The sequence below is a fragment of the Ailuropoda melanoleuca genome, chromosome 4 (assembly GCF_002007445.2).
Source record: "Ailuropoda melanoleuca isolate Jingjing chromosome 4, ASM200744v2, whole genome shotgun sequence".
NCBI classification, from domain to species: domain Eukaryota; kingdom Metazoa; phylum Chordata; class Mammalia; order Carnivora; family Ursidae; genus Ailuropoda; species Ailuropoda melanoleuca.
The window spans coordinates 23,460,874-23,477,684 of NC_048221.1; the positions used below are offsets into that span (position 1 = coordinate 23,460,874).

General features: G+C 41.7%; 1 protein-coding gene across 1 annotated transcript in view; it reads right to left on the bottom strand.

The window, feature by feature from the left end:
• ERC2 (ELKS/RAB6-interacting/CAST family member 2) overlaps positions 1-16,811 on the bottom strand; it is a 919,611-nt gene that overhangs the window by 353,152 nt on the left and 549,648 nt on the right. Inside the window, exon 14 of the mRNA XM_034658488.1 lies at positions 13,775-13,935. Within this exon, the coding sequence (XP_034514379.1) occupies positions 13,775-13,935 (161 nt within the window). The remainder of the gene's footprint in view (positions 1-13,774; positions 13,936-16,811) is intronic.

Consider the following 16,811-nt stretch of genomic DNA (forward strand, 5'->3'; position numbering starts at 1 on the left):
TTCTTCATTAAAAAGACTTTCTAAAGAAATGCAAGTCTGCATAGGAAAGCTTTGGAGAAGTTTAGAAAATTGTTGCTCTAAAACATAAGATACAGAGGATACTCATACATGAGAATGGATCATGTTGAAATCAGTTGCATCGAACTTAAGAGCCTATGTCCCTGAAGAAAAGAAAATGGCTCTGAATGGTGATCAAGTTTCTAGTCTACCCCACTAAAGACTGTTAGATGAACAACATTGTTGAATGTGGAAAGGACTCCTTTCTAAGCTTTCTGAATCTACCTGGTCTGGAGCAACCTGCCTCCAGGTGGAAGAAGGCCTACGTGCTGGACAGGCCAGGGTTACAATGCTACTGGTGCCATTACTGCACTGGCTCAAGGTCCATGTATTCCAGAAAGGGGCTGAGCTGCTGGTCCACGGTGAACTATAAACATAATGCAGGCTAGGACTAGACCAGCTCTTCTCAATCAGGGCTGATTTTACCTTCTAAGGGGCTTCTGGCAATATGTCTGGAGACATTTTTTATTGCCAACTGGAGGAGAGGATTGCTCCTGGCATCTAGTTGTTAAAGGCCAGGGATGCAGGGCGCCTGGGTGGCTCAGTCGTTACGCGTCTGCCTTCGGCTCAGGGCGTGATCCCGGAGTTATGGGATCAAGCCCCATATCAGGCTCCTCCGCTGGGAGCTTGCTTCTTCCTCTCCCACTCCTCCTGCTTGTGTTCCCCCTCTCTCTGGCTGTCTCTCTCTGTCAAATAAATAAATAAAATCTTAAAAAAAAAAAAAGGCCAGGGATGCTACTAAACACAGGACAATCCCCACAACAAAGAATCATCCATCCCAGTGTCAGTACGGTTGTTGTGAACCCTCAGACTAGAGCAGTAGTTGCCACAATAATCCCCTCACAGCCCCCATGCATTCATGGAGCGATGAAAGTGCTAGGGGAGCGGAACACAGAGCAGGCAGGAAGGAGAAAGCCAGGGGCACACATCTCCACCACTCCCAGAGCCAATCTAACCCCCATCGTGTAAATTCAGTTCCCTATGGTTCTAGTGAAATCTTTCACTTCTCTTCTGTTACTCCACTCCCAAAATCCTAAAACAAGCTCTCTTCCCCTGGAAGACTGCACCACTTCCTAACTAGCATGTTCATGACACCCAAATCTATCCTCTGTGCAAAAGGCAGAGACAGTATGGTGTGCTGGTCAAGCATGTGGCCAGACTACATGACAATGCTAAGAGGTTCAAATCTCACCTTTGTTATGTGACTTGAGCTAGTTACTTAACCCCTCTGTGTCTCTGTTGCTTCAAATGTAAAATGGAGATGATAAAAGTACTCATCTTAGAGAGCCATGTGAAGACAAAATAAGTTGATGCTTGCAAAGCTCTTTAAAAGTTTCTGGCACATGGTAAGTGCATTGTAATTCCTTCTTTATTATTTTCAAATGCTAATCCCATCATGCCCCTCCCCTTCAATGGATTCCCATTCTCCTTAGGGTAAATATTGATAATCTGACCACGGCCCTCAAGGTCCTGGGTGGTCTGGCCTCTGCCACCCCTCCACTCTTAACTAATCCTGCTCCCTGCCATGGTCTCTGTGTTCCAGCCACACAAGCCTCCTGTGAGCTAATGCAAGGCATGTCATTCCTTCTGCCACAGGGACTTTGCAGGGTCAGCCCCTGCCTCTTAGAATGTGCTCCCCCACCCGACCCTACTTACCAGCCCCACCTCTTCACCCAGTGAACTCCCACTCACCCAACACATCCTGGCTCACAGACACCACCTCAGGGAGCTCTTCTCCTACTTTCAGGATACTCTCATTACTACACAACCCTTTCCTTTTGTGCACACTTGCCCTCACTGTCATTCTGCATTCAGATTTCTAATCCTTTGATTGGACATCAAATTATTCATTCATTCTTTCAGTCGATAACTTTGGCTTCCCTGAAAGATCTGTTCTATGAATGAGTGAATTAGTCTATGACCGAACAAATGCCTGAGTCAATAAGGAGTGCTTAGCTTGTACCTCAGGCTACAGTGCTCCATTTAGAGCAGTCGCTTCTCAAAGCTGCAATGCCTTCAGCTTTATGAAAACCCCAAATGCTCTGAGCTTGGCTGAAAGGCCTGGAGGCAGCTGACTTGTACTCTGGTCAGGACGCCTTAGAATGTTCTCTTTCCTTCTATCTTAAGCACCTCTTCCATCCTCAGTCAAGCCAACATCCCCAAGCCCAAAGAATTGGGGAAGAATTGTTTTCCCTTGTACGTGGCAGGAGCGGGAGGTTGCTTTCACTAGTCCTAAGACTAAGGCTGACTCTGGGCACATCAGCCCCACATCTTTCTGGGGTCGGGGCAGCAGCCGTCATTCATATTGAAGGGTCATTTGGAAGCCAAGTGTTTTTAGAAAAACCACAGAATGGCAGTTTTGTTTCAGTGTTTTGACTTAAGCATCAAGCAATCTGCTTCTTTTTCCAAAATTACTTAATATGGGAAATGTAAACATTTTCTAACAGTGCTTTCTCAAATCATCCTAACAAATCTCACACATGTGACCATGGCACCATGGACTTCCCCACTGTACCAGACTGGGTCTGGCTGAAGACAGCTACAGATGGGTCTAATGAGGAGACTTCAATGAAAGGTCTACAGAGGAGAGGTGGGCAGGATTAAGAAAACAAACAAGACATGGTGAGGCACCCAGAAACTGGCAACGGTGGGCAGCCATTTCCTTGCCTTGGGTGAGGGGCAAAAGGAAACATGAGTTAATCCCAGTGCCAGCAGGAGCTGGGGATGGGGCATTGCTGAGAGGGAGCTGTAGTCATGGAGAGAAGTCCCTCCCTCCAGAGACGTGGCCACAAAGCAGGAAGCGAATAGGGAGGAAACTCTCTAGCTTTTTTCTACTCCCACCCTCCCATTTCCTACAGTGCCTCCTGTTGGCCTTGAACCCAACTAGGAGTCAGCCGGCAAAGGAACCCTAGAAATGCAACCCAGGGTGGGCAGCTTCCCAGGGCACAGCCTCCCCTCCCAAAGAATGGCGGGCAGTAGAAAAGAGCAGAGGATAACCACTGGGCCTACCCCATCCCATGTTGCCTTAGAATAAAGCCTTAGCTAATGGGAGTCTTAGAAATGTATCAAAGGGAAAGTTTTCCAAGAAAACTTCCAGAGATAGAGCCAAGAGGAGAAAGAAGCTCCAAGCTCAGGGCTCATGAAGTGAACACAAAAACACCAATTTCAAAACAGAACAGAAAGACAGCAATTTAACTTTTATCATAACTGCATGCTGGCACTAGCTGCAGTACACTCTGCAAATCTCTTCAAGTAAGCGAAGTGTAGGGTATGAGTAATAACAGATTCTCAAAGTTGGCCACAGCCTCCTGCAGGTTCGAATTAAGATCCCAGGGATATTGGCTTAACCCAAAGATCAAGTCAAACACTGCATTTCAATTTTCACAATCCGTTGGTTCCCAAATTCCGTGACTGGAAAACAAAAGACCTTGGCCATGTTTGATTGGCGCTTGGCTTTAGGCTATAGTTCTCAATTGTTTTGCTGCTGGTGAACTGAGTAGTCAGTCTCCTCTCAACATCTCATTCTCCAGGCAAGATTGCCAGACCAAGGCTCTTCTGTCCCCCAAACATGTGTGTACATGTATGTACACACACACACACACACACTCCTTCCCAGGTGCTTGGTCTGCCTGCTGCCCAACAGTCAAAATTAGAATCTAGCAAGACAACCATTATGCTGAGAAAATCCAGAAAATATTTTGAACCCCAGCATTTTGTAGGGCATCAGAACAGGGGTAGGAAAGGGAGAGTAAAGGAAGAAGAGGAGAGAGGATGGTGGTTAGAAGTAAAGGAAAGAAGGAAGAAAGAAAGGAAAAGAAAGGGGGAGGCTGGGTGGAAGAAAAGGCAGGAGCGGCCAAGGTAGAGAGAAAGGTGGAAGAGGCAGCTAGCAGGAGGCAGAATATAACTTTCATCAGCGTTCATTCATTCATTCCTTCAGCACACTTTTATTTAAATGCTTTCCAGGGATCCAGAACATTCAAAGCCTTCCCCACCTCCATGCTACACCTTGCCCTATAACCCTATACTTCACTGACTTGGAGACTTTGTGATGTCCTTTTTGAGTGAGGATGAGGATCTTGATATTTACCTGTTCACCCTCCATATCTTAGGGTTGAGGATTCCCCTGATCATATCTGGACTACATTTTACCTATGCCAAGAAGAGACCACAAGAAAGCAGAAAACTGTCTAAGTTGTGATATTCCCCAAGTCCTGTCCCTCACAGTTCTGGCAGGCAGCTGGCATCTGGGCAACAGTCTGTTTCCCATTGATGCCCTAAGTCTGTACTCTAGCATACATTCTCCCCTTTGCATTGTCCTCATCTTCCTTCTATCCTTTTGCTCTAAACAACCATTGCAAGAAGTGTTCCCTAGCAAAAGACCTAGCTACCCAGAGGGATGCGGTAAAGGAGGGAACAAATGGAAGAGATAAATAAAGGTGGAGAGAAAGAGGCATCAATTTATAGAGCTGGCTAGAGGACTAGCCCATTGAGAAATGTCTAATTTCATACCTTCAATTTATAGTTGGGCAAACTGAGACAGCCACAGGTTAAGGAATGATGGAACACCAGAGTCAGAGAGGATTGCATGGTCTGTTGACCAATGGGCATGGATGGATCAGGTCTTTCGTATCTTAGTGAGGATTTATATTTTATAGGGACCACAGTCTCTTGGGGATCTGGATCTGAGACCTGTGACAATTCCACTGGGGTTCTCCATGGTGAGCTGGTCTACAGTCCCAAGAAATCGAGCCAAAGTCAAGAGTTCAAAGTCATTTACACAAAACAGAAAATCCCCAGGCCACCAAGCCCTCTGGGTCAAGACCGTGATCCTGAATGGGGATAACATTATCCTGCATGAGTCCCCTTTGAAAATAAGTCAAATTAAATCAGAGATGAGACCCTATAAATCTTTTCTCTCTTCCTGAATTTAAACACACATTCTTTAAAAAGGTAGACTAGTTATGAGTTTCTCAATGCCCACCATTGGCATTTGGAGTTGGATCATTCTTTAGTGTTGTAGAGGCTGTCCTGTGCACTGGGGGGTGTTTAGCATCTCTATGCACTAGATGCCAGTAGCAACTCCCCTCTAATTGTGACAACCAAAAATGTCTCCAGACTTTGCCAAATGTACCCTAGAGGGTAACATCAACCCCAGGCTGAAACCCACTGTTTAGAGAATCAGAGACTATTAATGTGGTCATCTGAGTCTAAAGCCCTGTTCACAACTGGAGAGACTGGGTCCAGCTGGCCTCAGCTCATTCAGCTGTAACTGGCAGATTCAGGCTATGAACTCAAGTCCCAAGAGCCCTGCTCACTGGACCAAAGACTTCTTGTTTCAGGACTTGATATATGACCCTGGCTGTACTGACTGGCCCTTGGTTTCTCTTTGTGTGATGTAGCTACCCCATCCATTGCCTCCTGAGGCTAAACCTGGCAGCACCGCCCACAGCGTTAGGTCAAGTACTTAAAAAATTCCTCCAACGGGATATTGCTCTTGGATTGGGAGAAGGACCACAACTGTTCCTTTTGACTTGCCATGCTTTATGAGGTTGGAAGGCCCGTACATTTCTCTTTCCCTGTCTTATTGGTTGACCTTCCCTATCCCCCATGGAGCTGCTGTGAGGATGGAGATAACATAAAGTATGGTGGTTGGAATTATTTAAGCTCCACAATTCACAAGCATTTAGATTATTTAACTGCTGATTATGATTATTTAAGCTGAAAGATTATACCGCTTTAGCTCAGAAAATGTTTGTATTTCCATTAAAAACCACCAGGACAAGGGCCCTTTTGACTGACATTTTTCACTATTAAAACTATACATACAGTGCATGTTTTTGGCAAGAAGACAATGTGTCCCTTATTTTGGTTTAAGATAAGGAAGCTGACTTCAAAGGCCTTTTCCAACTAGCTCTCTCCCTGTCCCCTCCCTCCCATCATCATCCTAGTCTGCTGTCCTGCACCCCAGAGGCAAGTTGGAAGAAGCACCCATGTGCCGATTGCCTTCTACTATTTAATCAAAACCAGTCCTGCAATTTCCACTTTTAAAATTCTTATTACAATGACATCTAAGTTCTTTGTTCAGAGACAATGTGCTCAATGGTAACGGTCAAGGACTATAGTGTTAAACACTCTTGCATTTGAGTTCCAGGTATCTGGGACTCAGTTCCTGCATCTACATAGTGGGGATAATAATACTACCCAGCTCACAGAAGGTGGGAGCAATGTGCCCCTGCCTGACATGTAATAAACACTTAATAAAAGTTTACTGGTAATAGTAATTCCATCACCCAAAGTCTTGTATGCACTGAATAGTATATATGTCTGGGCTAGTTTAATTCTCTGAAGGCATGTGAATCAGAGACAGTACATTCCCTGAGGCAGAGAGAGTGAAGGGCTCTTGATTCTACCTGACATGCAATTTAACCAGTGATTCTTTCCCTGTAATGATCTGTAAAACATGTCTCTGCTTGGCTAATACATTTTACATCTAAAGAGTCTTATGGAAAATAACACAAAGTACAAACATGCAGAAAAATTCTACTGTGGTCCTATTAGAGAAGATTGTGTCCTAAACCAAGCAATCATTTTTTACTTTTGGCAAGTTTCTGCATTTAAGCAAAGTTTCTTAAGGGTAGAACAAAGAAGATTTCGGCATCTCCTAAATGTCATCCACATTTCAGGTCATTTGTTTAGTGAAATTATGGATAGAATTCCACATTGGAAGCACTGTGATCACCCTGCTGTCTGCTCCATGGGGATGGAAATTCCCAACATAGCACCCAGAACAGGTGTTTTTTGCTTGCGTGGGAATTGCCGACACACACTGGGACTGCCTCCAAAGGCTACAAGTCCTCCTTCCTCCTTTCTGCTGACTGGAATGTGGACAGGATGGTTGCAGCTAAGACAAAAATCTTGCATCGGGGGGTGAAAGCCATATGCCGAGAATGGCAAAGCATCAAGACAGAAGGAGTGGAAGTCCCCAGTGACTACACGGCTACTTGTATGAGCTTCTGGAATGTGAGGTTTTCTGTTCCTTGCATTTAAAGTTAATTAGACCATTCCACTATTGTCAAGTTATTTTCTTCACAGTTAAGTTTGACTCGCCCACTATAGGTTTTGTGTACAGCAGGTCTTTTCTCTCCCACTAAAGGCTCTAACACACCAACTTCAGGGTTACAAGAGAGAAACAGAAATCATGATGATGAGCAGCTGTGCATTTATGTGACTGCCTGCAGGGCAGACCGCAGTCGACGTTGGATGAGCAGTTCTTCATGATGTTTATCCTCTCTCTGTCACCTGTCCTCAACCATTGCAGGTAAGGAGGAAGCTGTGACGAGCTTCAGCAGTGTTCTAGCTGATTCACTTTACTTTTCAAACTCAGCAGGTGGTAAATAGAAACAACCAGACAAATTAGGACATTCTATAACATATTACCACTGGTACTTAATATTTTTAAAATTGGACATGCTGAAGTTTTTCTAAATAGACCATTAGATACAGAAAGGATTTCAATGTAGCCCCCAACCCCCAAAATGTTGAAAGCATAGAGCTAATCTGGAATTTGAAGATAAGATCACTATATGTGAACTATATCTAACATTAATATGCAACATACATGATATATTCACTGCACTCACATATATATACACACGTACATATATGATCTTTTGCTGCTTAAAAACCACTTTCTCATAAATGCGTGATTTCATTAAATCCCCATAACATCTCTGTAAGATGGTGCAACTGAGTTTATCAATTTTAAGTAACGGATGCCTTCCAAACTCCCCTCCCAGGCTTCATTTATCCTGTCCAAATTGCCAGGCACTTAGGATTCCTCCCTAAAGAAACGTGATTTGTCTTTTCTCATGCTGGCATGAAGTAAAGAATAAATTGATTTTATCATTTTCTGCACCCTGCCTCTCCTTTGAAGGGTACTTACCTAATGAGTGGCCCTCTCAAAAAGGATCCTAGATCAAAGAGGCCAACAGGATAATGCCTTGGAATAAGCTGCAGCCTTACCTCACTGTAAACTTCCTAAAATAGCTCAATATATACAAAGGCTTTTGAGGCTATCTGGAAAAGATGTCTAAAATGCAACAATACCCAGTAAATTCAGATGGATCTTACATCATCAGATGAGTTAAAAATGTAGAGGTTTAGTTAAAATCTTTACATAACACAAGCACCAGAAATCACCACAAGAAATCTAAAAAACACACTTCAAATCATGAACTATTAACTAGCTCTCAAAACCCTTATTCATTCCGTATTTAATACTAAATTGAACATATCAGTCAGCCTGCCTGTCTGCCTATTAAATTACTATGCTAGTTTAAATCATCTGAACAAGCACACACAGATAATTTTAAGTACTGTATCTCATGGCCTTCAATTCCTTTTAGCCACAGATATCAAATTCACCTGTCACAAATTAAATAATTGAGCTTTGGTTACTCAAATGTAAGCTTATTAACCAGCATTAATAAAACCAAACATATAGAATGATGTTCTTAATATTATTTTAGTAAGATTCCTTTTAAATAGGAGCAAATGTAACAAAGATGAGGCATTAGGAATGTTGTAGCAAGAGGTTTTAGATATTTTTTAAGTAAAAGAATAATCTTATACACAAGGGAAAGTGAATACTGTGCTCTTCTATGAAAATGCAGGGTTGGGGCACCTGAGTGGCTCAGTCTGTTGAGCAGCTGACTCCTGGTTTCAGCTAAGGTCATGATCTCAGGGTCCTGAGATTGAGTCCCACATCAGGTTCCACTGTCAGTGGGGAGTCTGCTTGAGATTTTCTCTCTCTCTCTCTCCCTCTCCCTCTGCTGGTTTGCACTCTCTCTCAAATAAATAAATAAATAAATAAATAAATAAATAAATAAATCTTTTTTAACAAAAGAAAGAAAATGCAGGGTTGGGGACTTTTAGTTCCTTCCAGTGTCAGAATAATGACTAGCAATTAGAATACTAACCAATAAAGACCAAACTAAATGGGGAGGTGTGTGTGTGTGGGGGGAGAATCCTTCATGAAATATAGTCAAAGGCTCTCATCTGACCTTGGTTCCTAGTTGTAGGAATTTTCCATGTCCCTCTTTACCTCAAAGAGCTACAAAGGTCCTTACCTTTGGAATAGCTTTCTAAGTGGGATTCCAAATTTCTTTGGTTACAGGAAAAAACTATTTTCTCATCTATCTATTCATTTACTTGCTTATTATTTTGATCATTCATTTCCTCCACTCATTTTACTAAAGTGCAAGCTTGATCAGGTGGGATTTTTCTATTTGTTCACTTAGAACCGTACCTGCCACATCATAGGTACTCAATGAATATGAATTCATACGAGCTAATTCATCCTTTCGTTTCTCAAAAGTTTATAAAATGCCCACCACATGACAGGTTCTAGATATCCAATACTAAAAAGAAATTCCACTGTAAATAAAACCAACTCATGAGAAATCTTTAAATTGGAAGAATCAGGCAATATTTTCTCATTCTAAATTCAGTCTAATTTTAAACTAAGAAGATAATTCCTGGCCCTGCTCCAGGAGAATGGGAGGGAAAAATGTAGACGAGTATGGCACATGTCCCAAAATGATATAATACAAAACAAAACTCTGAGCATAAATGAAATGGGTTGTGGGGGTAGCTATCAAAAGATAGCATGAGGGATCTTTGTAACGATGGAACAGTTCTATATCTTGACTGTGACAGTGGTTACACAAATTTATACATGTGATGAAATTGCATATAACTAAATACACACACATACACACACAAGTGCATGTAAACCCAGAGAAATTTGAATAAAGTTCGTAAATTGTACCAATATCAATTTCTTGGTGTGATATTGTGCTGTAAGTTATAATTATGCAAGATGTTACCACTGAGGAAAATGATTTCTTATAAATGCATATCAATCTATAATTACTTAAAAATAAGTAAACAAAATAGAACAGCAGAATGCTTATCAAAACATTCTTTATATTGCCAAACATTAGAACCAAGATAAATGTCCAATAAAGAAGTGAACCTACATGACAGTATATTAAGTAATTAAAAATAATACAATTCTATGTTTAGAACATGGAAGAGTGTTCACCATCCAGTAAGCCAAAGAAGCAGGATTTACAAAATATAAGAGTACAATCGAATTATGTTAAAAAAATATAGAGCAAAAAAGAAAAAAAAAAGTAAAGAGTATTTGTAAAGGTGTGCACCAAAGTGCCATCAGTGTCTGTCTCTGCATGGTAGAAGATATTAGGTGATTTTCTTTTTAATTTTGCTTCTTCATATTTCTTCATTTTTCTTTTCTCAAATGAACACTATTATTTCCAGAAGAAATATCTAAAATGCTGTCTGGCTGTGTATGGGGCTCAGGTGAATTCTGTGTGCTTTGAACAAAAACCGAGACAAGTGGGAAGATTACACAGAAAGCCATTTCGGCTCCATGTTAGTACCAGTGAGGTACCTGCAAGTGCCCGTGACTTCCAGTGGGAATGGTGTTGGCCAGGGCCTGGTGAATTCCCCATTAGTAATTGTGTGGATAGGAGTCTGGTTTATGCACGCTGGGAGGTTGGACCCAGCTGCTTTCCAATTTTAAAACTCTGTGCCATTTGATTTTACAACGAATTTAACAGACACTACCTTTCATTTCAAAGGCCCCTTTTATGTTTCAAAGCACTTTCACATATGCTGGTATATATTCATTTCAGTTCAGTACTTTAAAAAAAATCCTGTCCGTACAACAATTCTACAGAGTAGGCAAGGTAGCTATTACCACTTCCATGTTACTGAAGAGAAAACTGAGGTAACCAGGGAGTGATCTCCTTCAGTGTTATGGGTAAATTAACATATCCCACCTTCTTTCGCTTGACTCACGGCCCCACCCCTACATCCTCTAACACCATACAGCCTCTCACTTCCCACCAGGGTTTGGAAATAGATAGACTTCGCCTAAAGTTGCTTACATGATGCCTGCCAAGTTGAAAGAAAACCAACAGGGCACCTGTGTGGCTCAGTAAGTTAAGCATCCGCCTCCTGCTCAGGTCATGATCCCAGGGTTCTGGGATCGAGCCCCATGTCAGGCTCCCTGCTCAGCAGGAAAGTCTGCTTGCCTCTGCCCTACCCCTACTCATGCTCTCTCTCTCTCAAATAAATAAAATCTTTAAAAAAAGAAAACCAATAATGCTTGGCACAGAGTGATAGTACATACTGACAGGGATATACCCATCTAATTTTTTCCACTAACTTACACTGACTCAGTTACTGTCCAGTAACCAATATGTCAACTCAGCTTAAAAATCAAGATTGATCAAACCAGTTGGTTGACTTGAACAGCCCAGGAGGCTCCTGAATCTAATTGGGGTTGTTGATCAATATAATTGCCTTGTACCTGTGTCCCCATAGTCCTGGGAAGGAGCCCATGAGTGGGGCTTCTGGGCCAGTTAAATAGTGAATAGGGTCCATATTGGGCTTAATGAAGTAAGGCTTTGTTACTTTTACCAAAGGAATTAAGAGAAGAATTCTGTATTTATTTTGCAGTGGCAGAAGATTAAGCACTTGAGCAATAATGTGGCAATTCACCAAAAGAGGTCTTAGTTAGGTGCTATCTGAAATCATGAAATTAAGTGGGAAAACATACACACGGAAAACGTTTATATGTTTAAGAAAAATAAATCCAAATTTTAGATAAATGATACTCTTCACAAAGTATACTAAACAAATGACATATTTTCGTTGGCTGATAGCGTCATTTACACACATATATCATTTTCCATGTGCCAAGCCCTCCTGAGTGCCTCTCCTCTCAAACACTCCACAAAAGTCGTTATAGGAGGAAACAGAAGGGCCAGCGATGTTAAGGTCATTTCCCCTAAATCACACAGCCGCCAAGTGGAAGCAACAGGATTCCAACGTAGATGTGATGACTCCCAAACCAGTGTACTTGTTACTTGTTGCTTGCTCTCTCAAAACGTTGAAAGTATAGGTCCTTTTTATAAACAGGAAGTAATGGAAGTCTCCTTACAAAAGCATGATAAATCACTCCAACAGATACAGAGTTAACTTGGGAATAGTTGGAGAACAATGAGAGAAACTAGGCTGAACTTCACACATCACAACACACAAGGAGGCAGGAGTGGGACTGGTGAATGGAAAAGAATAAATCTTGATGGAATCAATGTACTGCTATTGTTAATAAATTATTGTTCAAGCTGGTAATGACGCAGATGTTCGAAAGACTTTTCTTCTTAGCTACATAAAATCTAGTCTTCACATTCAATCTACTCACTCAGTCAATAAATAATTATTGAGCATTTACCATATGCTGGGCACTGTTCTAGGCAGTATGATAACCACAGTGATTCAAACTGATGAAAGTTCCAGGCTTGGTGGAATTCACATAAGCTCCATGAGAAAATGAGACAGTAGAAAGGGAGCTCGAGGTAGATTTCCGTTTTAATCCTGGCCAGATGGCCGGAAGCACATCACTTGAAATCTCTCTGAATCTCAGTTCCCTCGCTTCTAAACTGAGGATAATAATATCTGTGTTTATTATATATTATTTTATTAGGAAAAATGCAAGTTTATGCATTAAAAAACCTACTTATCCTTTGGTCTTGGAGAAACTGAGGTAGTTGACAAGGAATAAAGGTTTTGTCCTCATTATTAAAGCCTTCAAAATATTTCATTCCATATTTTCCATGATCTAAGCTTTCTGGGTTTAATGTTAACCATGTGTAAGACTCGTGGGGTCAGGATGAGGTCATGCTTCCATACCTAGCCACCAATTTCAAAGTCCATGTTACAGGCTTAAGATGCCATAATTATGTACGTTTCCCTTATTGTGGAAGGAAGTTAAATTACATCTTAGTGATTATTTCATCTTAACTTATAGAGAGAGATGCTGCTTCTTGCCTACTTCTTTAGGAACAGATCCATAGCCAAGCGATTATTTATAAAATCTTTGAGTAATTTCTTTCCTATGTTCTTCCATGGTGATATTATTTCATTGTAAGAATGAAATAAGAGCTAGGTGGAGATGGGTGTGTCACAAGCCCACAGGAAGGATCATTGCCCAGCATGAGGCCACACTTTATTGATTAAATCAAAGAAAGAGACTGGTTCTAGTCTCCCCCCTACCCCTCACCTACCCTACCCTGGGATGGGGGGGGAGGTGGCAGGGGGATTTCCAAGTCTGTTTTTATCAGCCCAGCAAATCAGAGTCCTTGCTTTCTAAACAAAGAGGTGCCAACCTTGAGACTCTATGAAAGCCAACACAAGCTACACATTGTACACATGTGAAAAGAATATAATTAGCAAAGTTATAGTCACAATTAGGAAATACCTCCTCAGAAAAGTTTCCACTTAACTCTAAGCAGCACTCAAATTACTATTGTGCTTAACGAGGCCTCTGTCTCTTGGCCAGCTCAGACCTTTGAGACAAATCTAAGAATAACAACGCCGTCCACAAAACACAGACACACAAAATTTAATGCTGGATTTTTTTTTTGAATAACAGATATGAAAAATGTGCAAATTGGGACATGGAAGCTATAATTAAAAAAAAAATAAGCATAGTCACGGAAATGAATAGTTACGTGTTGGCTAAATTATTCTTTCTTTAAGCTCTTGGTCTTCTCTAGCCTTCCTTTCCCCATCCTTAAAGAAAAGTTAGAAAAGAGAAAGTAGGAAAACAAAAATGGGTACTCACTTCATCTCCAGGATCTCCTCCAGCTGTTTTCTCCTTTCTATCCGGAGGTTGGCCAAGTGCGCTTCCTTTTCAGCCAGAGACTGCTGCGTGGAGGCCAGGCGTGCTTTGGTGGCATCCAGTTCCTGTCTGGTCTTCTCCAATGCATTCATCAGTTCCTCTATCTGAAAGGCACACGGCACGTGGTGTTATTTCTCCTTCATTCAAGCGCCAGGCCTTCCTTGCTAGCCTGTATTCTGACAATAGACACAAAGGAATCATAGCCATCCTTGAGCGGGGCACTGTATCTTAGAGACCATTCTTTCTTTGTCACGGGATGAAAGTAAATGTTTCAAACACAAGAAATGTCCTAATTTCTCCAGGGTCCTCATTCAATGGGATTGTCCAATAACCTTTATAGAAATATTTAATATATTTATTAGAAGTGGAAGGTAACTGGCTTGACCCAATTTCAACCTGCGTTTGGCAAAAATCTCAGATACTTCTTCACAGTTGGCGGAAGGCAACACTCAAAATGCATTTGCCCAGCACAATGTACTTTTGTGTGCAGGCTCCAGAGTATTCTGACAGGAAGTTAATCTACGTGTTTCAGATTCATTCATGTTTTAACCTATCAAAGCGTTGTTTGGCAAAAGTGACTTGATGTCCAAGGGGCCTCAGGAGCCCTCTCTCACCTCACCTCCCTGCCTCACATTCAGGAAGCAAGGTTTGGCCAAAGGTAAACAGAATTCCAGCCACAAAAGGTTCAAGTTTGGTTTGCCCCTGAAGTTTGAGAGGGTTCTAAACTTGAAATAAATGACATGTAACTTTTATAGGGTGCTAATACACCATAGAAATAAGCCAGACTATCAAATATCCAGGATTTTTAGCCAGGTCCCAAAAAATTGGACTAGGGAGCCCCAAGGCAAGGCCTTATCGTCCTCAAACCATTGGGGGCTTTTAAAAGCCAACACACAACAAAGAGAGCTGGTGTTTACAGTTCTGTTCCAGAGACTTCCGTGGAGTGAGTTAGTGAAATGCCATCCCTTGCACAGATGCAGGCCGCATCCACCCTGCTGACTTAAAACCATGGTTCCAGGAAGTTTCTAGATTCCAGCGTTGATATTTGGGTTTCTAAGTCATCCCCCTTCCAGCTGAACTTGGCAGAATGGGATCATCCATCACTAAAGTCAACAGAACGCCCTTCAAAATGTGTCAATGACATGTTAGGTTCCAATTCATAAAGACTTTCTACACAATTTCTTCAGTTTTACATGGAATTTTTTCAGAATAAGCATTTTAGTTCACATCCAAGGTAAATTACATGCTTTTAAGATTCAGAAAACCCTCCATTTTTCCCTGATAAAAAGAGGAATTTGATGACCATATAATGTAAATCAAAGTCAAAACTAAAAACAGTTTAAAAAGCAAGGAATATGAGGGTTAACCATGAAAGTTCCAGAACCACACCTGCTTAATTGTAGAATAAATAGTATTATTCTTTAAGTTCAGAAATATACAAAATTTAAAAAGCAATTATAATATTTATTTCTCATATAAATTTATGGAATATTATAAATATGACTAACAGCCCTTCTACAAAGCAATGCTTGGTGATCCTGAAACAGATATCCTCCCCCCCATTTTTGAGAGCAGCGTAAAAAAAGATCAGAATTATGGCCATTCCAAGTGCCAACTCAGATTCAGTCTACCTAACCCTCTATGGGATGCACTGTGTCCTCATGACCCCATTTCCTTTCATAAATCTCTCTGTATTCCAAATGTACTACTGATCTCAGAGAAGAGGGAGACTATCCAGGATTCTTACCTGCTAAATCTCTCTCTCATTAAGTTGAAGCTGACCTGTCTGCAATCTACATAAAGTTACTCAACTGGGTTTCCCAGTGCTTAGTTCACCTGCCACTTTACTGCCTGGGGCCAGCCCCCGCTAGTTTTGTATTAACCCAACTTTAACAGTTACATAGAGTAATGACTTGCAGTCTTCCCTGGTCATTTCAGCAATAACCATATAGAGAAACCTGGGCACTCTGGATGCAGTCCAGAGTTTTTACTAATGGAGATGTCATTGGCTTCCAGCATCAATAACTCCTAGTATGAGGTGAGACTGCTATTTTCAACACCTAGCAAGCAGAGTCTCCAATAGTTTCCTAGACCAGGGCCTACGATTCCTCCAAATTCACATACCGCAGACCAGTATTGTACACTGAGGACCACTGGGGTCACTGGCCTCAGATACACAGTTCTAGTCTTCACACAGCCACTGTTTCTCTCTGTGACTTTGTACAAATGATCTTGATTCTTTGAGTCTCAGTTTCCTAGCGATGCCCATGATACCTCCTGTGTTAAACACCTAGAGTTCTGCAAACTATTTCCTTTGCTAACAAAGCAGGAGCATTAAAAAGCAAGAAATGTTTTCCTGTTGCGGTGGTCATTAGGGTGGTTCACAATATTCCAGTTCTCCTCCTTAGGAGCACATGATAGGGCCACGCTTTGCCCCTCTGTCTTAATTGGGGTGAGGCTTTGGCCAATAAAATCATTGTCATTTCCAGGTAGGATCATTTAAGTGCTAGTACTTAACCCCAACCTTCCCTTTTCCCTGTGACTACAGAAGCGTGTTTCAGATCATGTCTCCTTCAGACTGAGTCTCTGAGTGACCACAATGAAGCCCAAGGCCAACCCACATCACATAAGCAAGGTATAAACATCTGTTGTTCTATGCCATGAGACGATGGGCTGTTACTCCAGCCTGGCCTGGGCTGTCTTGGCCGGTAAACTGTCATACTTCTTATCAAGTGCCCTAAACCTGCCTCCATCTCCCCACCACCAGTCCCCTCTCATCAAGAAAGGAAATTGCTTTTCACTTTTGCTATTCCATGGAAACCCGACACTTGCAAGCCACTGGCACCTTCCTTCTTGCCACGTCTTTTTTTTTTTTTTAAGATTTTATTTATTTATTTATTAGAGAGAGAGAGGACATGAACAGAAGGAGGGGTAGAGGGAGAGATACAAGCCAATTCCCCGCTGAGCAGGGAGCCTGGTG